The sequence below is a fragment of the Dendropsophus ebraccatus genome, chromosome 9 (assembly GCF_027789765.1).
Source record: "Dendropsophus ebraccatus isolate aDenEbr1 chromosome 9, aDenEbr1.pat, whole genome shotgun sequence".
Lineage (NCBI taxonomy): Eukaryota > Metazoa > Chordata > Amphibia > Anura > Hylidae > Dendropsophus > Dendropsophus ebraccatus.
Genome location: NC_091462.1, coordinates 77284356 through 77311490, shown reverse-complemented (window position 1 = coordinate 77311490; position 27135 = coordinate 77284356). Strand labels below are relative to the sequence as shown.

General features: G+C 42.9%; 1 protein-coding gene and 1 pseudogene across 1 annotated transcript; one reads left to right on the top strand and one right to left on the bottom strand.

Annotated features, from left to right (window-relative positions):
• Positions 1-8490: 8490 nt before the first annotated feature.
• TMEM114 (transmembrane protein 114) lies at positions 8491-25739 on the top strand. The gene is made up of 4 exons (XM_069985402.1): positions 8491-8674; positions 8766-8846; positions 14047-14184; positions 24422-25739. Exons 1-4 carry the CDS (start codon positions 8491-8493, stop codon positions 24649-24651), a joined length of 633 nt encoding a protein of 210 aa, XP_069841503.1. The 3' UTR covers positions 24652-25739.
• A 601-nt stretch (positions 25740-26340) lies between these two features.
• On the bottom strand, positions 26341-26589 carry LOC138801798 (small nuclear ribonucleoprotein G pseudogene; annotated as a pseudogene).
• Positions 26590-27135: the final 546 nt, after the last annotated feature.

Genomic DNA, 27135 nt, shown 5'->3' with positions numbered 1-27135 from the left:
ATAGCCCCCTATTTCCTTTATGAAAACAAATAAAAAAAACACACACAACTCACCTATCAATGCGCTCCCCCGGCGATCTTCTTCTTCAGCCTCTGTCTGCCCCCGCATCATGCGCTGCTGCCGGGGGTGTCGCGTCCTATCCCAGGCAGCGTGCGCATCATAGAGTTCCCTGTGCTGAGACCTCCAGCACAGGGAGCGTCTCTAATGTGCGCTCCCTGTGCCGGAGGTAACAGGCACACAGGGAACTCTATGATGCGCACGCTGCCGGGGATAGGACGCGACACCCCCGGCAGCAGCGCATGATGCGGGGCAGACGGAGGCGGCCTCTTGTGACCGCAAGCAACACAATGTTGCTTGCGGTCACAAGAGGGATTGATGAGGGGGGCCTCAGGGGCCCTGCGGGCCCCGCGGGCCCCCCCTTGTGGCGGGCCGGGTCGCAGCGGCGACCGCTGCGACCCTGGTAGTTACGCCACTGATTTAGAGGTTACACTAAGTATATTGGACAGCTCATCCGAGCCTCTTACAGTGCCCCCGCCACTGGATAATAAATTCCAAGGAACATGCAGCCCATCCGGCTGCTACGATGGCGTCCCGCCATACAATTAAATCAGATTGTTAGCAGTCTCCTTCATGTTAACAAACCCTACATATATAACCTTAATTCTAAACTGAGTAACAGGAAATGCTGGGAATTGTAGTGTATAGAAATGTCTGTGAATCACAAGTGTCCCTCCGAAAAGTTGGGAGGTATGGAGAAAGGGCTGACTGCAAAGCATTATGGGGAAGCTTGATGCCATTTGTTTTCAATCATCATCATCATAAGCTTTACAGCAATGGAGAAACATTATCAATCTGCTAGAGACAAAACACGGTCGGATTTGGCCATAGCTGATATATGATTGGTTGCTATTGACAAGTTAGACTAAGTTGCACATGGCAACCAATCACAGTTCGACTTTTATTTTACCAGAGTAATTTGAGAAACTAAAGCTGATCTGTGATTGGTTGCTATGGGCCACATCAAACCATATTATTTAGTGTTCTTAGTGTGGCCTAACCATAGGCTGTTTGCTTGGACAAAAGTGTGGTTAGTAACCTCTGCGGTATAGTGCATTGCCAGTCATTAATGGGTTAATGCTTCTGGTGTGTTTACCTGCAGTAACCATAGCAACCGTGCACTGTGATGACAAGTGCTGATGTCATAAAGAAGGTTCTATAAAGCAATGCACCGAGCCCTGATCAGTGCCATCTTGGATGTGCCAGAGGACCTTGAGCTTGACTACTTTACTGCCCCTACCCTTGATGTAATTTGGAGGTTCTAGCAGGGGAAAAAGGGGTGGTCTGCTTTAGACAACCCCTTCATCGAGTTTTCACCTTCTTGAGAAGTGGACCTGGATCTGTGTGGGAGAGATACATCCGACAGCCATCAATAAGGTGACAGATATTTCTCTCACATTCAGTTTATTATATTTACAGTATGGTATTACCCTCTAAGTCCAGGGGAGGGGCAACTCTCCAGCCATGGCTCTCTAGAGGTTTCCCCCACAGGGGTTTTTTCCTCGCCTGAGTGCTGGAGGGTGACTTTTCGTGAGTCGAGGTCTGCCATTTTTGTGTCATATAATTTTAAATAAAATTGGGACCCTTTGAGACCTGATTACAATGTGTTGTGCCTTTATTTTGCATTCTTTTGTTTAACTGGATGGAGCAGCGGATAGTAGAACTCCTGCATGCATGTGTGTACCCCTGGATTAAAGGGACACTCCAAACTTGAAGAAAAAACATGCCTTGCAAGATTTATACCTACATCTGCAAGTTACGGGTCACACCAATAAAAGCATATCATAGCAACATAAACACCACCATAAATATACATCACAACCCAGTGGCTCTTGTGTGTGTGTGTGGGTGTGGGTGTAGCATCAGGGGCAAGGTAAAGTATTGCGCTCCCTCACACATAGATCCAGGTGTGGCCTAGTTAGCTATCCCCTCTCGCTAAAATCCACAGGATAGGGGATATCAAGTTGATTGGTGGGGGGTCTCAGTGGTCACGAGAATGTGGGGAACGTGCCCCCCTCAAATAAACAGTGGGGACTGTGCTCCATTAATTATAGGTCTTGTTATCCCTAAAGGCCCTATTCCACGGGACGATTATCGTCCGCATTCGGCCGATATCAGCCGCTACGAACGATAATCGCGCTGTGGAATAGAGTGCAACGATCAGCCGACATCGTTCATGTCGGCTGATCATTGCAGTCAACATGTTGAAAAACAAGAGACTGATATAACAGCGATCTGCTGCCGTCGCTGCGTTGAATAGGAGTATCGGCGGCAGACGCTGCTGTACCCTATGGGCTGCCTGGCCGATCAGCGATCACCCGGGCAGCCCCCCCGCAGCTCCCCGCTGAGAGCGCTCGTTTGCTCCTCTAAACGACCCGTGAAATAGGGGCTTTATCCTATAAATACCTTTCCGAGAGGGGAATGTTCTCATGTACTATATGGCTGGGGGGTCAAAAACGATGTGACCAGATGTAAGCTCATAGTCAATGTAGAAAAGCGAAGCACAATACCCATAGGGTATTTTTCTGCTCTGGTGTTTTTTTTTTTTTTTTGTAAAATCGTAGCAGACTATGGGGGACATTTATTAAGTCCGGCCTTTTTTACGCCGGACTTAAAAATGTCCCCGCATCTCCAGCACTATGGGGATTTATGTAGAGGCGGACTGCCTCTACATAAATCCCGTGCGCTCTGGTGCGCACCGCCGAAAACCTACGCCAGCTGAGGACTGAAGTAGGTTTTCGGCGTATCTTTTGGCGGAACGGATGGTGAATTGCGCAGACTCTGAGTCCGCGCCCTCCTTTCCGCCCCCTTCACACCCGCTCCCCGGCGTACTCGGCGGAAAGTGCTTATTTGCGAATATTTTATTCGCAAATCGGCCATTTGCGAATAGAATAATGCGCAAATCGGCACTTTCCGCCGAAAATCATCCGTACGCCGGATGATACATGTCCCCCTATGTGTTTGGTGTCTTGCTACAGACTTCTATAGGGGGAATATTGTCATGTTTATATGATACTAGTGTTATTAGTGAAATCAGTTCTTCAACAGAAAACCTGGAATTACATGACTGGAAAAAAATGACTGGAAAAAAAAAAAACGCCAATAGTAAAACACCAATAGTAATGGATAAAACGCCAATAGTAAGTAACACTAAAATGACAAAAAAGGCAGAAAAAAACCCCAAAAATCAGGATTTGTTCAAATTTCTATTGAAGTTTGTAGAATTACAGGGGTACTCAGGTGATTTTTTTTTTTCATTCAAATTAACTGGTGTCAGAAATTTATAAATATTTACATTCCACTTCTATTTAAAAAATCTCCAGTCTTCCAGTACTTATCAGCTACTGTATGTCCTGCAAGAAGTGGTGTAGTCTCTCCTGATAAGTACTGGAACACTTTTAAATAGAAGTAATTTACAAATCTATATAACTTTCGGACACCAGTTGATTTGAGAGGAAAAATAACTTTGTGCCGGAGTACCTCTTTAACCTCTTAAGGACATAGGACGTACCGGTACGTCCTATGTCCTCACTTGCACTTCAAAGCGGGGCCGCGCGGCGGCCCCGCTTTGAAGTGCCGCGATCCCGGGTGCCGCGTGTAGCCCAGGACCGCCGCTATTAGCGGGCACGGTCTGATCGCCGTGCCCGCTAATTAGCTAATCGGAGGCAGCTGTCAAAGTTGACAGCTGCCTCCGATTACCGGAGGCAACGTTTCCCGGGTGTCTAGTGGGGGAGATCGCTCCTCCGGGACCTTGTCCCGGAGGAGCGATCTCCGTTACTGATGCCGGCCGGGGACGCGTCCAAGATGGCGCCGTCCTCGGCTCGGCACTCGTTCGTTTTCGGCTGCAGCAGCCGAAAGCAAACGAGTGCCGATCTCATGGATCTCTGCAGCATATCTATGCTGCAGAGATCTCAATGAGAGATCCAAGTGTATATACTAGAAGTCCCCTAGGGGGGCTTCTAGTATATGTGTAAAAAAAAAAAAAAAAGTGTTGTTAATAGTAAAAAGCCCCCTCCCCTAATAAAAGTCTGAATCACCCCCCTTTTCCCAGGTTATAAATAAAAGTAAATAAATAAATAAACATGTTTGCTATCGCCGCGTGCGTAATCGCCCGAACTATTAATTAATCACATTCCTGATCTCGTACGGTAAACGGCGTCAGCGCAAAAAAAATCCCAAAGTGCAAAATTGCGCATTTTTGGTCGCATCAAATCCAGAAAAAATGTAATAAAAAGCGATCAAAAAGACGTATATGGGCAATCAAGGTACCGATAGAAAGATCACATCATGGTGCAAAAAATGACACCTCGCACAGCCCCATAGACCAAAGGATAAAAGCGCTATAAGCCTGGGAATGGAGCGATTTTAAGGAACGTATATTGGTTAACAACGGTTTGAATTTTTTACAGGCCATCAGATACAATATAAGTTATACATGTTATATATCGTTTTAATCGTAACGACTTGAGGAACATGCATAACAAGTCAGTTTTACCCCAGGGTGAATGGCGTAAAAACACATTTCCCCCAAATAAAAGAAATGCGTTTTTTTTTTCAATTTCACCACACTTCGAATTTTTTTCTGGTTTCGCAGTGTACTTTATGCAAAAATTCAGCCTGTAATTGCAAAGTACAATTAGTGATGCAAAAAATAAGGGGTCATGTGGGTTTCTAGGTGGAAAAATGCAAGTGCTATGACCTTTTAAACACAAGGAGGAAAAACCGAAAACGTAAAAACGAAAATGGGCCATGTCCTTAAAGGGTTAAACTAAATAAAAAAGTCAATTAGCTTGACAGTGGAAACGAAGACTAGACAGTGTAAAAATGCGCCATATTAAGGTATCGTTTCTCACCACATTTTTACTCTTTTCGCTCCCTGACTAATACCTCCCCATATAGTTATCATGGATGCCGCTTTATACCATCTGTTCTACATAGACTCCAAAAATTCATACCACAATACCTCCCATTCTTGCTTTTTGTTATGAATCATAAGTTAAGACTCATAAATGATCGTGATTTGTCTACAACATCTAAATTTTCTGTTTTGCTAAAGAAATTCTCTCAGGACATATTGCACGTTTTTATTCTGTAAAAACATAAAACACTACTACTCTCAAATTGACCATAATATTTTATTATGCTTCATACATAGAAGACCACAACCCCCAACATGACCATAATCTATTTCTATTATACTCTCTGCATAGAACACCACAACCCCCAACATGACCATAATCTATTTCTATTTTACCCTTTACATAGAACACCACAACCCCCAACATGACCATAATCTATTTCTATTTTACCCTTTACATAGAACACCACAACTCGCAACATGGTCTGACGACTGGACAAGAGCAAAATGCAAATTTTATACCTACTACACTACAATATTACCATAATCTATTTCTATTATACCCTCTACACCAGGCTTACACTGGCCCACAGGGGGAGCAGGGGAATCCCTTTGTGGGCCATACCTCTTGGTAGGCACCTGAGCAGGAGGCGGGCCAATAAAAGAAAAAGATTAAGATGGGCAAAAGAACACAGACATTGGACAGAGGAAGACTGGAAAAAAGTGTTGTGGATGGATGAATCCAAGTTTGAGGTGTTTGGATCACAAGGTTTGTGAGACGCAGAACAAATGAAAAGATGCTGGAAGAATACCTGACGCCATCTGTTAAGCATGGTGGAGCTAATGTGATGGTCTGGGGTTGCTTTGGTGCTGGTAAGGTGGGAGATTTGTACAGGGTAAAAGGGATTCTGAATAAGGAAGGCTATCACTCAATTTTGCACCGCCATGCCATACCCAGTGGACAGCGCTTGATTGGAGCCAATTTCATCCTACAACAGGACAATGACCCTAAACACACCTCCAAATTGTGCAAGAACTATTTACAGCAGAAGCAGGCAGCTGGTATTCTATCGGTAATGGAGTGGCCAGTGCAGTCACCAGATCTGAACCCCATTAAGCTGTTGTGGGAGCAGCTTGACCGTATGGTACGCCAGAAGTGCCCATCCAACCAATCCAACTTGTGGGAGCTGCTTCTAGAAGCGTGGGGTGCAATTTCTTCAGCTTACCTCAACAGATTAATAGCTAGAATGCCAAAGGTGTGCAATGCTGGAATTGCTGCAAAAGGTGGATTCTTTGACGAAAGCAAAGTTTGATGTAAAAACAATGTTATTTCAAATACAAATCATTATTTCTAACCTTGTCAATGTCTTGACTCTATTTTCTATTCATTTCACAACGTATGGTGGTAAATAAGTGTGACTTTTCATGGAAAACACAAAATTGTTTGGGTGACCCCAAACTTTTGAACGGTAGTGTGTATATATATATATATATATATATATATATATATATATACACACACCATGGTGGCCCCAAGGTACCCCAGTCCGACACTAGACCTAATTACCATATTGGGGACACAAAGGGAATCATAATACTGTATAAGGGCAGGGCAGGTCTATCCAGTGTCGGACTGGCCCGCCAGAGGACTTGAGAATCCTCTGGTGGGCCCCCAGCTAGGAACCTGCAGTAACACTGACAGACATGTCATTTCTCCTTGGTTCTTTATTGGTGGGCCCCTAGGTTCATTTCCTCTGGTGGGCTCCAGGTACCCCATTCCAACTCTGAGCTTTACTATTATATGAATGTATAGAGGGGCCCTATCTACTATAAGCGAGCATAGAGGGACCTAACTACTGTAGGGAGGCAAAGAGGGTATTATTATAATTATTTGGAGGCACAAAACGCATTATTAGTATATAAAGGCACAGGGGCTATTAATACTGTATAATGGCACAAGAGACATAATTACTATATGAGCATTGTTACTCAGTGGGGGTACCTTTTGGGGCATTATACAGATGTCAAGTTAGCACAGGCTACATCTGTATATGAAAGGGAGTCCCAATTGGAAGAAGCTTCATGGTAGACTTAGTCAGATGAAGAAGAAAACAGAAAGAAATGCCTCCGATCAGAGTAGATGTCACCTATCAGTCACTGGATGTAACTGTATTCACTTGTACAGGCTGCAGAGCTCCTATTTAATATTGGTCTCTACCACTATGTGGTAGGTTATATTGGTCTCTACAGTAGATACAGTATGTGGTCATGGTGTGCAGAGGCTACTTGACCCTTGTAGAGCACTGTTAGTAAGCGCAGGACTGTATTATGTAGAGTCCACTTCACAACACAACAATTAGCTGAGTGCACCTGGGTGTTCATGCGTGAGGAAGGGATCCTCGCTCCTGAAACGTCTATCAAAGCTGCGTGATTGCACACCTATCAGCCTTCGGTGATGCAGATGGAGGATCGAGAACTCCGGGAGGAGTAGAGTGGATCCAGTAACCAGAGATGTCTGCTGCATGACCACTATGAGTGATATACATGTTTTTGTAACATTGTGAAATTGTATTTTGTAAAGAAAAAACTATTGAGTAAAAGCATTGCTAAGAAGTTTGTCTTTTGGAGCGGGGAGATTTGTCTTAGAGACTGTATTATGCAGAGACATGCTGTTGTATATACTGTACTACAAATGATGTGGGTACAGGTTTTATAATACAGTAAAATCCAGATGGGTTGGTGTAGATATGCATATGTTTTACAAGTTGTTTTCTACCTCTACTGGTGCTGTCCTGAAAAGGAAGGGGGAGGGGGGAGAACCAGAACATGCCTTGGGACTCCTGACCCTTTCAGATCCTAGCAATGCCCCTGTACTAGTATATCAATAAGTAGGTAGTATCAAGGTAGTAAAGCTTCTTTAGTAGTCAGCGCCTCCTGCCCTATAGAAACATGAAAGCAGGTTGGATTATTCTGACCTGCTATCATTTTCCCTTTAAATAGCATACTGTATATTTTTTTCAAAGTGCTCCCAAGGTGGAGTTTTATTGTATTACAAATGAGTAGCACCAAGGGATCAATAAGAGGCCATATATATTTCATGTTCTCCGATTCTTCCTAACAGCAATTAAGTAATAAGAAATATACTGCGATCAGACTGTATCATTTGTTTAAAAATTGATCAATTAAAATTCATTACAAATGTTTCTCTTGCCACGGGGAAGATCCAAGGGCACCCCATCCCAAATCATTAACATGTGCAGTGCATTAGTGGCTCCTAATATTGTATTCATCTCTGCCTTCTCCATGTCTGGCTTATTTAGAAGTGAGAGCAGAAAAGCTTTCAGTGCTCAGCTTGTTGCATGCTCTGAGCTGCGGCTGCTGCTGAATTGTCATGCCTGCCACTGGCTGAACTATAACATTACTGGAACTGTTTCAACCAAGAAGAAAACAGATTTCACTGTGGTACTGATGGGACAAGATGATGTTTGTTTTATCCTGATGGAAAAACCTTGCCTGGAAATCTACTTTCTTCATGACTATAAACCTACTGGAGCACAACAATAATCTCATCTACAATGAAGCTCAAGTTGAGTGTCTTGTCTTTCTTTGTTGCCTTTGTGGGTATTTTAAGCTTTATATTTTTGGTGGTTGCTATTGGAACAGATTTTTGGTATATTATTGATGCATCCAAATTAGAGATAAAAAACAACATTTCAGAAACCATGAGCTCCCACTCAGGACTGTGGCGGATGTGTAAATGTAAGTACCATCAATAGTGTGTGAGTATTTGTTTTACAAGATGTCAACCACTTTGATTGTTTTCCTCTGATTTGCCTTCTTTCTTTTCCAGTTAAGGACAAATGTTCCCCTTTGATAAATCCTTTTTGGCATGGTAACTTAAACTTTACAGATCCACAAAAACAACTTTTAAGTGAGTTTGACTTTAAGTTTTTAATATTTACTATTATGTTTTTGCAACAACTTTTTATAGCACTGGAGAGATGGAATGATATTGTAATCATCCGCTTCTACAAGAGTTCTAATCATGTCCAATAAATCATGTGTAATAGTCATACTGAGATGATACCATGTACACTAATAAGCTCAATTTATATTCAATGTCTCTAATTTACCTAAGGGCAATTAATTCTTTATTAAGGTTGCATTTAAAATCATATTTTTAGACATCATTTTAGTACCGTGAATGTTTTTGAATTTTAGTTATGCCATTAGTATGACAGTAAATATGTAACATACATGAATTTTTTTATAAAACAATTTCTTATCTTTTTTAAACTATTTTTATTTGCAACATGCAAGATATTTTATGTTGGTGAATTTTTTTTCTTTTCCAATTAATTTGTGTAACACATCTTTTACATCCATTCCTAAGGAGAAAATTAGTGCTTCAGGCATCTAAGATGCAAACAGAAAGCATTTATGTTATTTATTTAGTGTTGTATCGCCACCTGCAGGTAGTTGGTAGTTTTGCAAGGAAATGTAATTATTCAGATTACATTATTAGAGAAGTGTTATTTCACAAGTCTAGTTTTACGATTTACATTTCTTTGTTGACAACTTTATTTAATAAATATTTTGCAAGGTTACTAGGTAATTTTCATGTATTTAGTTTTGTATTTACTCAATAAACTAAGCAATAAATATAAATATAATATTATTTATACAATGTTGTACAATGATGATATACATTGTATAACCAATTTTTAACTGACTACAAATGTCAACATATTTACATTTAGAGCAACTATTTACCCTTTTCATGACTATAGCAAACCTCAGTTATCACCTTGGGTGCCACCACTTACTCATCCCATAGAGGCGCAACTGCGGTGGGTGCTAGCACTTGCCCCAAATCCCTGGGAATTTACACAAACACACGCTATCACAACATTGATATGAAGAGGGAGATCAGCTATGCTTCTTCCTCTCCCCTGCCAATACACATGAGTCCAATACTGATTAAGCAGCTTCTCCACCAACCACAGTCTGCACTGCTAACCAGCTAAAACAGAGGCTGTCTGAGCTCACCCAATGCTGCCCAGCCAACAACCTTTAAAAACTGCTCAAGCAAGATGTTTGCCCTCATACTAAAAGTGAAATAAAAATTGACAACAAAAAAACGGATAAAGAAAAAAAAAATTCACTACCTGACTTTTTTTCGTGACAGTTTGTTAAGCTTTTATGACAGACAAGATAATGTGTCTCCTGTATGTCTCAGGTTCCTGTGTCATTACAACATAAAGTACACAATCAGCCAGTCAGTGACTGTGAAGGTTCCCTGTCACTTACTGGCTGAGCAGGCATTTCTGAGCTGGGATGTGCCGTCACAGGACCAAGAGATACAGAAGACTGTCAGAGGCAACTGGATGGGTACATATAACTTCTTTGTTATGTTCCCACCACCCCCAGGCCTCCATGGTGTTTTACATTTACACTCCAATATAAAGTATATTGCTTACTAGCTGCATAATACAAAGTCTGGGGGCACCTCTTTATTAGATAATGACAAACACCAAAACACTACTGTAACCACTAACGTGGAAAACGGCTATGTCTGTCTAATACACTGTTTTTTGAAGGTTAATGCCAAAAAGCAGATGCCAATTCTGTGTTTTTATGGCATTACAATGTAAGGCTGGGTTCACACTACGTATATTTCAGTCAGTATTGTGGTCCTCATATTGCAACCAAAACTGAAATTGAGTGGATGGCCGCCATTTAATGGCAAATATTTGCTGTTATTTTAAAACAACGGCTGTTATATTGAAATAATGGCAGTTATTTACTGTTATATGACAGCCATCCACTCAATTTCAACATTGTGTGAACAGATCCTTTCTGTGTTTTTAATTCACTCCTGGTTTTGGTTGCAATATGAGGACCACAATACTGACTGAAATATACGTAGTGTGAACCTAGCCTAAAGCTTTAATAAAAGCCAAAAGTGATTTAGTTCAGGAGTAGAAAGGAGGAGAGGTGCTATATTTCTCATCTACTCCATAGTGTAGATAATGAATCAGACCTATTGGCTTTCCAATAATTGTTTAACAGGAAGGTCTCCTCCTTGTCTTGACCAGTTACTTCCTTTGACAGTACAGTAGTTTCAGGGTGGCCTATACCCATGTTTTATTATGGATGTCCTTGATTAAAGACAATATTTAATGATCAACTACTGCTGGACACAAAACTTAAAAGTGATGCAGTGGCATACATACCTGTATACACACACATTCGTACACACAAACATCCCTGATATTCTTTACTACTTTCGGTGCATCGAAAAAAAGTGATCTGATCTCATCAATATGTGTCACAGTGGATTTCTCAAGTCCAGATTTTATTAGGTGATTTCTAGGTGATTTGCTGTTTAATGTATATCTTGTAAAATGGTGTGATATAAGTCAGATTACATGCATCTGGTGACTTCCTGGACATGACAATTTATGTGCTTAGAACAATAAAAAAGAGAAAAAAAAATATTCGCCACAAGGAAAGAACCCTAAGGAAATCAAACTGTAGATTAAAAAATGGTAAACAGATGACCAGGAGTGTGCAACTGTGTTTCAGGACCACACAGACCATAGGAAAGTACATTTTGGCACTGCAGTGTGTCTAAAACATGCATTGTTAGAAGCCTTACCTTGCATTTTGAGTTTTTTTGACAGGGGAATTGCTAGAGTCTTAAAAGGAGATCTCTTTGTCAGTGAAAAGAGACAGTCTCATAGTCTTAGGGGCCTATTCCACGGAGCGATAATCGGCCGAATCAACCCAATTTTGCCGATTATCTCTCTGTGGAATAGAGATAACGATCAGCCGATCGTGTCATCAGCTAATCGTTTATTTAGGTTCAAACCAAAATTCATCGGGCACCGACCGCCCATCGCTGTGTGGAATAGCAATGCACGGCGGGCGACTGACAATTTCACAAGCATCATGCTTACCTAAGCATGTTGCAGGTCTTCTCCTACTCTCTTTCTTCCTCCCGGTCCCGTACGCAGCAGCAGCTTCAGTGCGGACAGTCTTAGCAGACAGACCACTCAGCCAATCACTGGCCAGGCACCAAAGCTGCTGCTGCGCATGGGACCGGGAGGAAGAAGGAGCGCAGGAGAAGACCTACAACATGTTTAGGTAATGTATGGTGTTTAAATAAGGGCTGCAAGGACTTCGGTAATGATGTCCCTGGAGCCCTCGCTAAACGATTATCGGGCCGTGTAAAAGGCCCCGTAAACGAGCGCCGACCTACCAGATTGGCGCTCGTTTACATTATTGTTCGGGCCCCCATCGGCTTGTTTAATATGATCCTTACATTATGAGTCTGACTCATTAGGTGGCACAGAACCGCAAGAGGAGTGCGCTATGAGCAGACTTCTCCTGGCTCGTTCTCACGATCTTTCAATGTCTGAACACTTAGACCTGGACTGATCAAAACTTTTCATATGTCTCCCTGACATGCCTCTCTGACATGTTAAAAGTTTTTTTTTATAACAACAGGGACACTTTAAAGGTTAGGAGCAAATGTTACCTTCTCAGTGCTACTGAACTATTTGGATAATAAACTGAAATATATTACCAATGGTACCCCTTCATAATGGCTAAATAATACTGCCAAACCACTACAATTACCATTACCACTACTGGCTGTACAGAATATATAAGTGATAACAATGCAATTACATCAAGTGACTCACAGGTGATGTTGCCTTTTACTTTTCTTCTCCATCTGGCTCAGACTACCATGACGGTTTTTGCTCCCAAAGATGAGCTAGGTCTTATTTTCAGGGGATGTCTTATTTTTCCATGAAGAATTCACAATAAAATGAACAAAAAAAGAACATTTATTATGTTCTGTACAGTAATTGTCATCACAAACCAGCATAACCAGACATAACCGTGGAGGCGGAGGGTGGCAGCGGGGTCTGACGTTCAGGGGATGCCTTATTTTCAGGGGATGTCTTATTTTAAGCTATCCTGTAAATCCTCCGCTATGCCTTATTTTTAGAGGATGTCTTATTTTCAGGGAAACAGGGTAGGTAAGCAGGTGCTCCCAGTAGGTAGGTAGCTTGTAGATAGGTCCACTAGTATGTTATTTCCCTGATTAGACTGGCCATTCATTTTAAACTGTTGACCATGACATACTGTACAAGGCCATCCACTACATTTCCCCTTCATACATCCCTAACCTGATATCCTGCTACTTTCACTTATGAAACTGACAATTCACTTTTGTGTTCCCCCTTGTACACACCTCACACAACCACCTCCAAGACTTTGCCTAAGCCTCCTTCATACTCTGGAACTCACAAACCCAACACATCCTGCTCTCATCCACCCCCAAGACCTTCAAAATTAACCTAAAAAGCCATCTTTTCAAACTAGACTTTAACCTACAGTATATTAATCATGCATCACACTTTAACTGGCTGCACTTTACCTTCTGTCTTTCTCCCCTTACCTTGTAGATTGTAAGCCTTAGCGAGCAGGGTGCTCTCTCCCTATGTACCAGTCTGGCATGTAATCTGTTTTTGATCTTGTAATGTTCCTGTTTGTTAACACCTATTGCTCTGGAATCAAGGGTGCTTTAAAAATAAATAAATAAATAAATAATAATAATCCTGACGGCAATGTAGCAGAGTACTGAATTCGTATACATTTGTACTAAGCTTTCCCCAGTCCTCATCGTTGGCAGACAACTACAAGGCAAAACAAGGAATTGGATTGGGTTATGAAAGTAATCAAAAGGTTGGACCTAATAATGATATATTCCCAAAAAGGTTGACATTCACTTTTAACTTTTTCGATGCCAACATGAACATTGTATAGATAGAAAAAAAAGTATACATTTACTAAGAGGAGTTTATTTTTTATGTTACATTACCTTTAACACCATTATAGTCATACGAGTAGTGAATAAGTGAATAATATAATGACACACACAATCCACTACAGAATGTGCAAGGCCCTAAGTAATTCATTGTGTTATTGCTCCTGCAATTATTCAGGCTCAGATTTATGTAAATGTACAGGTAATTCAATGCTGTAATTATGTGCTACATGTTAACATTGTCAACCAGAAATGATTATGTGTCAGTAATAAAGAATATTTCTTGCAGGTATGCATGGGACGCTAGTCATATTATTACCTCTCAGTTTGATCCTGATGATATTTGGAGGGATGACTGGCTTTGTTAGTATACTTGCAAGGGCGTACCTTCTTCTGCTCCTGACAGGGATGCTGTTTCTTTTTGGAGGTAATGTATACATTAAATTGTACATGAACATACAACAGCTTATAATCGCTGCACCCTATATTCTAATGGGTGTCATTGACATTGCACTGTGTGCTCTCAAGACCCTTTAAACCCTTTCCAACAAACCATAAAGTTAGCTGTATTTTCTATGGACCCATCTGACTTATTAACCCCTTCAAGACCAAGCCTATTTGCACCTAAAAGACCAGGCTCATTTTTCAAAATCTGACCTGTCTCACTTTATGCGCTTATAGCTCAGTGATGCTTTAACGTATGCTAACGATTCTGAGATTGTTTTTTCGTCACATATGGCACTTTATATTAGTGGCAAAATTTGGTCACTACTTTGTGTGTTTTTTGTGAAAAACATCAAAATATCATGAAAAATTGAAAAAATTAGAATTAGAATAAAAAAATTTATGAACTTTGAAATTCTCTGCTTCTAAAAAAAGAAAGTTTTATTACATAAATTAGTTACTAAGTCACATTACCAATATGTCCTCTTTATTCTGGCTTCATTTCATAAACATATTTTACTTTTTTAGGGTGTTACGGGGGTTAGAAATGTATCAGCAAATTACCACATTTTCGTGAAAGTTTCCAAAACTGATTTTTTTTAGGGACCAGATCTTATTTTAAGTTGATTTAGGAGGTTTGTATACTGGAAACCCCCATAAGTGACCCCATTTTGGAAACTAGACACCTTAAAGAATTAATCTAGGGGTATAATGAGCATTTTAACCCTACAGGGGCTGGAGGAAAGTATTCACCATTAGGCTGTAAAAAAATGAAAAATTAAAATTTTCCAATAATATATACATTTAGATTAAAGTTTCTCATTTTCAAAAGGAACATGAGAGAAAAAGCACCCCAAAATTTGTAACACATGTTCTCTTGAGTACTACGGTACCCCATATGTGGGCGTAAACCACTGCATGGGCACACAGCGGGGCTCAGAAGGGAAGGAGCGCCAATTAGCTTTTCCATTGCAGATTTTGCTGAAGAAGTTTCCGAGCGCCAGGTGCATTTGCAGTGCCCCTGTAGTGTCAGCAGAGAGAAAAAACCCCATAAGTCACCCCATTTTGGAAAGTACACCCCTCAAAGAATTCATCTTGGGGTAGGATGAGCAATTTGACCCCACAGGTGTTAGAGGAAAGTATTCAAAATTAGACAGTAAAAATGAAAAACTTAAATTTTTTCCAATAATATGTTTCTTTAGTTTGAAATTTTTCAATTTCACGAGGAACAAGAGAAAAAAAGTACCCCAAAATTTGTAACGCAGGTTCTCATGAGTACAACGGTACCTCATATGTGAGCATAAACCACTGCATGGGCACACGGCGGGGCTCAGAAGGGAAGGAGCGCCAATTAGCTTTTTCAATGCAGATTTTGCTGAAGAAGTTTCTGAGCGCCAGGTGTGTTTGCAGAGCACCTGTAGTGCCAGCAGAGTAAAATCTCGCCATAAGTCACCCCATTTTGGAAAGTGCACCCCTCAAAGAATTCATCTTGGTGTGTGGTGAGCATTTTGACCCCACAGGTATTAGAGGAAAGTATTCAAAAGTAGACAGTAAAAATGAAAAACTCGAATTTTTCCAATAATATGTTCCTTTAGTTTGAAATTTCTCAATTTCACGAGGAACAGGAGAGAAAATTCACCCCAAAATCTGTAACGCAGGTTCTCCTGAGTACAACGGTACCCCATATGTGGGCATAAACGACTGTATGGGCACACAGCCAGGCTCAGAAGGGAAGGAGCGCCAATTAGCATTTTCTCTGCAGATTTTTCTGAAGAAGTTTCTGAGCGCCAGGTGCATTTGCAGCGCCCCTGTAATGTCTAAAGAATAGAATCCCCCCAAAAGTCACCCCATTTCGAAAAGTACACCCCGCAAAGAATTCATCTTGGGGTAGGATGAGCATTTTGGCCCCACAGGTATTAGAGGAAAGTATTCAAAATTGGCCAGTAAAAATGAAAAACTTGAATTTTTCCAATAATATGTTGGTTTAGTTTGAAATTTCTAAATTTCACAAGGAAAAGGAGAAAAAATGTACCCCAAAATCTGTAACGCAGGTTCTCCTGAGTACAACGGTACCCCATATGTGGGCATAAACCACTGTATGGGCACACAGCAGGGCTCAGAAGGGAAGGAGCGCCAATTTGCTGGAGCAAAACCGCAGCTAGTAACAGTTATTAGAATAGCGCAGTTACTAAAATACAATAAAAAAATTAGATTACAGGTAATGTGGGGTGGTTACGGACAGTCTGGGGTGGTTCCGGGTAATCTAGAGGTGGTTACGGGCAGTCTGAGGTGGTTACGGGCAGTCTGGGGTGGTTACGGGCAGTCTGGGGTGGTTACGGGCAGTCTGGGGTGGTTATGGGCAGTCTGAGGTGGTTACGGGTAATCTGGGGTGGTTACGGATAATCTGGGGTGGATACGGTCAACATGGGGTGGTCACAGGCAACCTGCTGTGGTTATGGCAACCTGGGGTGGTTACAGGCAACCTGGTGTGGTTATGGGCAACGTGGGGTGAATACGGACAACCTGCTGTGGTTACAGACAATCTGGTATGGTTACAGGCAACCTACTGTGGTTACGGACAATCTGGGGTGGTTGCGAACAATCTGGGGTGGTTACGGACAATCTGAGGTGGTAACGGGCAACCTGGGGTGGTTACGGGCAACCTGGGGTGGTTACGGGCAACCTGGGGTGGTTACGGGCAACCTGGGGTGGTTACGGGCAACCTGCTGTGGTTACAGACAATCTAGGGTGGTTACAGGCAACCTGCTGTGGTTACGGTTAACGGGGGGTGGTTACGGGCAACGTGGGGTGGTTACGGGCAACGTGGGGTGGTTACGGACAATCTGGGGTGGTTACGGACAATCTGGGGTGGTTACGGACAATCTGGGGTGGTTACAGGCAACCTGCTGTGGTTACGGATAAACTGAAGTGCTAATAGGTAATCTGAGGTGGGTACCTGTAATCTGGCGTGGTTACGGGCAATCTGGAGGGGGTCACTGGCAATTTGGGGTGGTTAGAGGCAAGGTGCAGTGTTCAGAGGCAAGGTGCGGTGGTCAGATGCAAGGTGCGGTGGTCATAGGCGACGTGCGGTGGTCATACGCGACATGCGGTGGTCATAGGCGACGTGCGGTGGTCAGAGGCAAGGTGCGGTGGTCAGAGGCAACCTGCGGTGGTTGCGTGCAATCTGGGGGGTTACATGTAATCTGGCATGATTACGGGCAATCTGGGGTGGTTATGCCCAACCTGCGGTGGTTACGGGCAACCTGGAGGGGTTACAGACAATCTAGAATTGTTACGGATAGAGTGAAGTGCTTATAGCTAATCTGGGGTGGTTACATGTAATTTGGGGTGGTTACAGGCAATCTGGGGTAATTACGGACAATCTGGAGGGGGTCACTGGCAACGTGCGGTGGTTACGGGCAACGTGCGGTGGTTACGGGCAACATGCGGTGGTTACGGGCAACATGCGGTGGTTACGGGCAACGTGCGGTGGTTATGGGCAACGTGCGGTGGTTACGGGTAATCTGGGGGGTTACGTGCAATCTGACGTGATTACGGACAACCTGGGGTGGTTACGGGCAACGTGCGGAGGTTACGGGCAACGTGCGGTGGTTACGGGCAACCTGCGGTGGTTACAGGTAATCTGGGGGGGGGGGGGGGGGTTAGGGGTAATTTGGGAGTAAACTGCAATTATTACTATAATAAAAAGTGTGTGTTTAATTTTTTTGTACTTTATACATTCATTTTCACTGTATTACTATGATTACTGTGATATTTTCTTTCACAGTAATCATAGTTCAGTGACAGAGACCAAATTGGTCTCTGTCACTTTAAATTTTCAGAGCTTGGCTGGTTGTGGAGCGCATGCGCACTTCATAACCAGCCAGGACACGGAAGAGGAAGGAGCTCCAGGAGCAGGTGAGTATATGGGGAAGGGGGGGGGGGTGACTGGGGGACGGGGGTGACAGGGGGGGTGGGGGGCGACTTGGGGGGTGGGGGAACATCACTTTTTATCCCCTGTCACCAATCATTCATGGTGACAGGGGATAAAAATTGCCGGCGGCACATAGCACAAGCGATCAGCGGTATATAGTATATACCGCTGATCGCTTGTAACGGGACCCCACAGGGGGGGTCCCGATGACTGCCCCATGCTCTCCGCTACCTCCGGTGGCGGAGAGCATGGGGCTTTCATTCATTTTTCTTTTTTGATCACTGTGAACAGACATTAGTCTGTTCACAGTGATCGCGGCGGCCATCTTGGATCCGATGGCCGCCGCGGGAGGGGGGGTTAGTGACTGGGGCACTAGGGGCTGATCTGGGGTCTGATTTTTACTTATTTCATCTCCCCCTACCGTGGATTCACGGTGGGGGGAGATGAAATACAGCGGCGGCACCGGCCCATTAGTGACCGCCGTTTCGGCGGTCACTAAGGGGTTAAAGGGGGTCAGCTGGGATGTATATGTACATTCCTACTGCACGGGGCATGTGCAATAGGAACGTATATATACAGATGGCTGACGTGAAGGGGTTAATACATATATATATATATATATATATATATATATATATATATATATATATTAGTGATGAGCGGATAGTGAGATATTCGAATATTCGATATTCGTAGGAATATCCCGCGAATATTCGAATATTCTATGGAATATTCGATCCCATTAAAGTCTATGGGAACAAGTATTCGATTAGTGAAAAACATCTATTTGACCATTTGGAGAGTGAAACCGGAAGTTGGGGGATTTGAACGCTTATCGAATATTTATCGAATATTCGCGGGATAGTCGTACGAATATCGTATATTAGAATATCTCACAATTCGATCGAATATCTATTCGATTGAACAGTATTCGCTCATCACTAATATATATATATATATATATATATATATATATATATATATATATATATATATACATATACTGTATATCTAAAGCTTTGTTTTTTCTTTGCTTAAATCAATAATAATGCTTTTATTTGTATAGCGGACATGGATTCCGCAGTGTTATACATATGACCTCTAGGTGTCTCCTTCCAGTCAAACTGCGGTCCATGCTCCCTCCATGCCAATAGTTTGTCTTTTCTATGTTCAAAAAAGAGACTAAACACAGGAAGCCCAGTCCTTAGCGTGCTCACAAACATGGCTGGATATTGATTGACAGCCATTCCTAAGAACGCACAGGGAGCTTGACAAGTCTTCATTGCACTTGTGTAAAGCTGGAGAATCCTAGGGGTGCTCGCATTGTATGGTCAGCTCTTCTGTTACACAGCACCAAAACTTCTTTAACCACACAGTGACATTGTACTGAAAGAACCGTTGCATAACAAAGAGCATTGTCTCTTGGTAAGCATACACACAGGGCCGATTCAAGGGTTTCTGCCGCCTGAGGCAAACCTCAGGCGGCCGCCCCGAGTGATAGCCGGCATCCCCCCGGACCAACCCCCCCCCCCCCCCGCCGCCGCCGCCGCCGCAGCAGCAGCCATCTACTCACCTGTCCCACACGGCAGCCGGCCCGCGATCTCTGCTGTCTCCACATCCCGTCAGGTTCCGCGCGACCCGATCACCCCAGCGCGTCCCCCACCGACACCGGGCACTCACCACAGCCTGAAGGTCCGTGACAGCTGCAGGGTGACATCACGGGACCTGACAGGATGTGGAGAGCGCGGGCGACGGGACAGGTGAGCGGCCGCTGTCATTTTTGTTAAGTGATACTTAACAAAAATTACAGCAGGGGGGACATAATGCCGCCCCCTGCCGGACCGCAAATTCTGCCGCCTGAGGCGGAAGGCTCATTCCGCCTCATGGCAGAAGCGGGCCTGCATACACAGTTAATAATATTATTAGCAAAAGTTAAAATCACCGGCCGGTTGCAGGGATCGCACTGATGGCCCAGAGACCGGACCGGACAGTTGCTAGGGGCACCACCACTCAGCTCTATAATGTATGCTGGAGTCTCTTCCCCAATCACGCCTGGAGCTGGGACTCAGTCCTCGATTTAAGTACCACTCCCATAATGCTTTCTTGCCTGCGATAGAGCCACTTTGAGTGTGACTAAGCTAGCGTTGTATCGTGATTGTTTGATGGTTTTCCTGATTTTGGCTTGACATTCTGACTATCCCCCTGACTTCTGATTTTGTACTGCAACAACCAATAGATTTTGATCTGGCTTGTTGACCCTGAGTTTATTATTTGTTTTGTCTTGTCTCTGTCTTAGTGTAGCCCTTATATTAGTACAGTAATCAGTCTTCTGGTTGTGGCTGGCCTGCTAAGGAGCCCATCACTCCAAAAGGAAGGGACAGCGGGCGGGTGCCAGTGAAGGGCTTCGCTTGTCCTGTGTTGCTGGGTCCCAGCCTGATACAACCTGCATCATAAACAGGTGTCTTTCCTTGTGTGAGCGCACAAAGGACTGGGACTTCCTATGTTTGGTCTCTTATTTTGAACAGAGCAAAGACCAAGTATCGGGACAGAGGGCGCATAGGCCGCTGTTTGCCAATATGTAGAATGTTGATATAAATATTAAAAACTGATAAGGTACATGTTAGGTGATTTAGGTGTCAAGAATGATTTATCCCCAGCAGCTGTGATCCAGTGGTGCTGCCAGCTAAAGCATAGTTGATGCTAATGCTCCACCTGGTTGTACACCTCCTCAATTGTGGAGGTGGGAAGAAACATGGAAGGGTGGAGCACCGGGTTCATGAATACAGCAGACACATAGCTCTCTGCTATATTCTTCCTTTTCACTAAACATCCGAATGGCACAATATTATTCTGTGGCACTTGTTATAATTAGCATCCCTGTCGAGATAACGTGCTACCAAGAAATAGGACACCATGTTTTCATGACAGGTTTGCTTTAAGGAAGTTAAATGATTTATCAAATTCTAATTTTGTCATGTGACTTGTCATATGATTCCGCATATTTTATAGAATGCAGATACATTTCTATACCTGCCAAAGATTCACAGCATTAGCTAATCTTAAGAAAGAAAGCACTAAGAGATCTTATGCATTCAGTGGAAAATGCACCATGTATAATATTGGATAGATGCAACATACCTACAATATGCTTTTAGAAATGCCTGAACACAAAGTGCAGAGATAAATCTCTTGATATCCTCTGATGGAATAGAAACGTGTATGACATTCATATACAGAGCATCCATAATTCAAGTTGCTTAGAGTGTATTTTTAATCTTGAGGTGAATCCATTATGTGAGAAATATCTGTCTGCAACATTAGGAATCATGCTTTTGAGTCTATAATCCACTTTGGCTTTATCTTGTTAGGGTTTTGACCAATATACAGCTAGTACATACTCTTAAAGGGGTATTCCCATCTGAGCTTTAGTTAGAACATATCCATAAAACGTTATTCCTATTTAAACACCGAGGGTAAGAACGGGAAAGCGACCGTCTCTATGCTTAGGGGATAACAAGCTCAGATAGGAATATATGTTGTTTTTGCTGCAAGCTAAAATTCCGGTTTGTTGAACATGCCTTGAATTGATTTAATATACTATTGATTATATTAGGTTTGCACTTTGAAAAATCTAGAGAATCTGCAGCGTCTGAATGTGTCATTTGGTTTCCATGTCTTTGCAGATATAGTTAATATAGTGTACTTGCTGGGGGTATAAAAAATAAAGGATAAATGTAGCTGTATTACATCTGTTGAATATGGGAATAGTATAATGATATACAAGCATAAGTACTTTACTTAAAATGTAACTCATTTAAAGGAGAAGTCTGCCGAAAATTTGTATTTAAGTATTGCATTGCCCCCTAAAAGTTATACAAATCACCAATATACACTTATTACGGGAAATGCTTATAAAGTGCTTTTTTCCCTGCACTTACTACTGCATCAAGGCTTCACTTCCTGGATAAAATGGTGATGTCACGACCCGACTCCCGGAGCTGTGCGGGCTGTGGCTGCTAGAGAGGATGATGGCAGGGGGACACTGAGGGACACAGGGCACTGGAGGGACACTGAGCATCCCTCTGCCATCATCCTCTCCAGCAGCCAAAGCCCGCATAGCTCTGGGAGTCGGGTTGTGACATCACCATTTTATCCAGGAAGTGAAGCCTTGATGCAGTAGTAAGTGCAGGGAAAAAAGCACTTTATAAGCGTTTCCCGTAATAAGTGTATATTGGTGATTTGTATAACTTTTGTATAACTTAAGATTTTTGCTGGACTTCTCCTTTAAATGTCACTATGGCAGAAATCAATAGTACAGGTGATTTTAAGAAACTCTGTAATAGGTTTTATTAAGCAAAATGATTTCCTTCTGTACTTAAAAAGCTGTTTTCCTCCTACCTTTTCTCTTCAGAAGTAGGCTTTCTGTGTCTATTATGGTCTATGGAGTGGGAGGGGCTGAGGAGGATAAGTGAGCACTGAGAGGAGAAAAGGCATCCCTGCACAACACAACATCCTGCAATCTTATCTGACCAAGTTCTTAGACCAGCAATGATCAGTGTGACCTGTGAATCCAGCCTTCTTTGTGTTTAGACAGTCTCCAAACTGCAGGTGCTTCCTCTATAGGTTATACATGGACTCAGCAAACCCTTCACTTTGCTCCTTTATAAAGTAGTCGACTTTGCCTGATAATGCACAGATAAGAAGTGTGTGTGTGTATGTGTGTGTGTGTGTGTGTGTGTGTGTCGGGGGGGGGGGGGGGGGGGGGGGGAGGAAGTAGGAAAACAGCTTTTTGAGTTCTAAAAGAAGAAGCTATTTTGCTTAATTAAACCTATTACAGAGCCTCTTAAAATTGATTGCTATGGATTTAAGTAAAAAAAATAAAATTAAATGACAGTTACACTTTAAGGCTATGTTCACACTGCATATGAATCCGTCCTTAGATCGTATGCCGCTGTACATGTGCGGCTGAAACTACGGGCGTGGGGAAAAAAAACATGCGGATGGATGCGTACGATCCGCGAACATACGCCCGTAGTACAGTTATGCTTCCCTTGAGCGTGACCACTGGGGTGGCAGGAGTGGTAGCTGGTAGCTGCTGGGCCAATAGCCGGACCTGTTTGGCCAGCTCAGAAACAAGGGTAGCAAGATCTTCCACAGTAGCCATGGCACCAGAGGGGGCAGTATATATATTTGGCCGGATATTCTGTCAGGAACCGGTGACACCAGACACACAGAGACAGTGCACCCTAAGCTCAGCCCCGCCCACTGTCCTCTACCTACTTGCCCCCTTAGGCTAAACCCCAGGGCAGCAACTGGGCGGCAGTCCCTGTACTGGCTTGGTGGGACAAAAAGACAAGACAGACAGACAAAACACAATGAGAATGGTCAGGAATCCGGGTCACAACAGTCTGGCAGCGCAGTACAAAAACACAATCCAAGAAGCAAGGTCTATAAACAGGCAATATGGTCAGGGCAGGCAGCTAGCAGGGATGGTCAGAAATACAAAGCAAAAGAGTCAGAATAAACAGAGCAGGAGAAACAGAACCAGGCAGAGACAAGCTCAATATCCGGCAGTGAGAGGCAGGCTGGCAGACACTATATAGGAGATCAGAGGTCCAGTGCAGGAGCTGATTGGACCAGACCCCTAATCTCCTCAGAACACCTGGGGCAAGAGCAACCTGACTGGCAGAGAGAACAGTCAATCAGACTAGCTAACCAGCATCAGAGTTAACTCCGGAGTGGCCAGGAGTATCTCAGGCAAAGCGGGTGTGGCTGAACAAACACAGAAGGAAATAGAGCAGTGTTCAGACAAGGTTCAGGACACTGCACAAACATACAAAAACACTGAATATCAGCGCCATCTCAGGCGCGCAGCACGAGCCAAGGGGCGCACGGAGTTCGGTACAGGCACATTCATGACAGTTATGTCCCTACTATATATTCACCTGTTTTAGATTTTACAGATTCTCATGGAAATAATAATAATAATTATTGTGGTATGCAACAATACAAGAATTATTATAAACAAACCCTCTGAAGATTTGCTTCTAGGGCAGAATATTGTGACTGACTGTTATCAAGGCATATGTAGGGAGAGTCTACAGGTCAGTAATATTAACTGTGTGCCTCTGACAGTACCCCTAATATTTCCACTGGTTACTTTTCCCGAAATACATTTATGAACTTTTATGAATGCCCATTTACTTGTATGTATTCATTGTTTGTTTGTTTTTTGTTCTATGTTTTAATGATGTATAATAATATTTTTTTCTTACCTTTTCCTCAGCTCTGGTTACCCTTACTGGAATCAGCATCTACATTGCATATTCTGCTGCAGCTTTTAACTATGCACTGTACTCTTTAGGCAGTGCGATTCTAGCTGAAATTGATATACGGTTTGGATGGTCCTTGGCTCTGGCGTGGATATCCTTCATCACAGAAGTGCTCACTGGGATGGCTTTCCTTTTGGCGGCCAGAGTTACTGGTCTCAAACGGACTCGAGATCAGGTCATTTAATGTATGAGCTAAACCATGGAAACAGCGGCCAAATTTTACTATTACTGAGATATGCTCTTGGATGTGAAGAGCTAAGTTGACTTTTGATATGTACTGGACATCACTGTCTTTATTTGCTTTACAGTGATAGAAGAACCATTTTGAGTTATCATTCATTTTCTGTGCTAATAAGTTATTGTTTCACATTCAAAGAACTTAAGTAGTTAAAGTGATTAAACCCAGGATTAAAAGTTATCCCTTATCAATAGAGTAGTAGAGATAGCTAGCTGATTGCTGGGGTCTCATCACTGGGACCTGCGTTGGTCATGAGAACAGAAGTCAATTCTCCTCCGAGTGAATGGATCGACAACACACCTGCTTGATCACTTGACTGAACATTGCTGAGAGCTGTAATTGGCTTTGTTGAGAAGTCCTATAGACCAGGGGTGTCAAACTTTAATAGACAGTGGGCAAAAATTTGGACAAAGTCGCGGGCCAACCTTGACATTCATTGAAGAGCACAAGCAGCATATCTGGAACTTTCCGAGCGGTATGCAGTGTTCCTGGCCCTGTCAGAGCGGTGTGTGTCACCAAGCACTTTGCACTATGATAAATGATATGGTAAATCCCCACAATAGTGCCCCTTATAGAAGTCAGTTCTCTCACGTGCCTGGAGAAGAGGAGGAGCCAGATATGCCTGCGGCCTAGAAGTTAAGGGAACCTGTCACCCCTAGACCGCTCCCGAACTCACCCTACCCCTGGATACTGCCCCGCAGCGGGACTGGCATCAGGAGCGGGATCGGCAGGATGGGGTAAGTATGGGGACTGTATCCAGGGGTCCAGAAGACCATACATATTATAATCTGTTGCAATGTCCTATCGGCGAGCCAGCGGGCAAAAAATAATGGCGCCATGGGTCAGAGTTTGACATGACTGCTATAGACAATTGACCTCCGCTCCTATGATTGGTGGGGACACCCTCTGGTTCGGCGATAGTTTTTAACATTAAAATAATGTCTTAAACTTTGCAGCCCTGTTGTCTCTTACAACCCATATTAATGGATGTGCCTTGTGATCATCAATGTAAGTGTGAACATTGACTTTTGTATTCTATTCATGTCAAATACTTTAATGTACATTGCTTGGAAGTTGTACAATAAAGATGAAACACAACCAATCGGTAGTTATATGCAGGAATTCTTTGTCAAGGTTCCCCAAGCTAAATTAGCAACTGAACCTCAACATGGCAAAAAAACGTTATTACTAATATAAATTATACCTAGGTAAGAAAATAGAAATGTCCCTTACTTTACCTTGTTCTTCAGTACCCCAGGTCGGGAGGACTGGATGTAACACAGCTGAGAACTAATGTATAAGTCTTGGATGAAAAGGCTACATGTGGAAGTGGGATTAATGAATAGTTCAAGAATTCATTTTTTTTAGCTATGCCTAGCTAGTGTTCTGTCATTACACAGGATAATGTGTGTCTATATGCAAAGTATACATACGAGTTACCAATAAAGGAATATAGCAACTGGCTATATTCTGTCACACAGTTCTAACAAAATGCTTGGATTCCACCCCAAATTAAACAAAACAAAAAAATAATAATCAGAAGTTACACATAGCGGTAAAGAGTCCTCCACACATCATTCTTTCAGGACTGTGGACATGTGTTGAGCTGAGGCAAGGCCGAGACCTTCCAAGACTTCATCCATCTCCATTCACAGTACTGCACTTCAAGGCTTCTTACATAATGATGCTGTTCCCTATTCTAACCAACATGCCAATGTTGTTTTGCTGACGGCTTCCAGCCCCCTCTGTGCACTCATCTACCACCAGGTTCATAAATGGTTCAAACCCTCTCAGAATCCCTTGTACATGTCAACTGCTGTTGAGTTTCAATGACAGCTTCTTGTCCGCGAACTTCTTCAGCTCGGGCGGGTGCGCTTTGCTCATTTTCTCTTCTCGTGTGGTGACGGCTTAGATCACACAACCGCCCAATAGCCTGACATAAGTTTGTATTTAATATGTTTTTCCCACTTCTTACAGTGATAACATGCAGATAGGATATGCCATCACTTTATCATCTGTGACCCCCTCAGATAGTGAGAATACTGTATAGGGGATGCAGTGCAGGTATAGCTATTTGGATTGGCAGCTGTACAGGAGACAGTACACCTGAATGGAGAGACAACAGTACACCATTGCTCTGCTCCCTTTATTGCCATGATCGAAAGGGGTTCCAGAGATTGGACCCACACCGATCCTATCTTTGTGATATGACATCACTTTATGGGATGAGATCACGTGTTTAGAATTTGCTAGAATATACAGTATTGATAATGTCTATTTGATCTCTAGGGCCCCACCAGTGACTAAAAGAAATAGGTAGGTAAGGCATTTTAACCCTTTGGATCTTTCTTCTACACTGAGACGGTTTCAATTAAATAAATTGTAGGAATTTGAATGGTGCTTGGTTGACAGAACCAGAGTTTTGATGTC

Coding starts and splice junctions, on each gene's coding strand:
- TMEM114 (XM_069985402.1), top strand. CDS start 8,491: ATGAAGCTCAAGTTGAGTGTCTTGTCTTTCTTTGTTGCCTTTGTGGGT. Junction 8,847..14,046: donor TCCACAAAAACAACTTTTAA/GTGAGTTTGACT, acceptor TATTTCTTGCAG/GTATGCATGGGACGCTAGTC. Junction 14,185..24,421: donor GATGCTGTTTCTTTTTGGAG/GTAATGTATACA, acceptor CCTTTTCCTCAG/CTCTGGTTACCCTTACTGGA.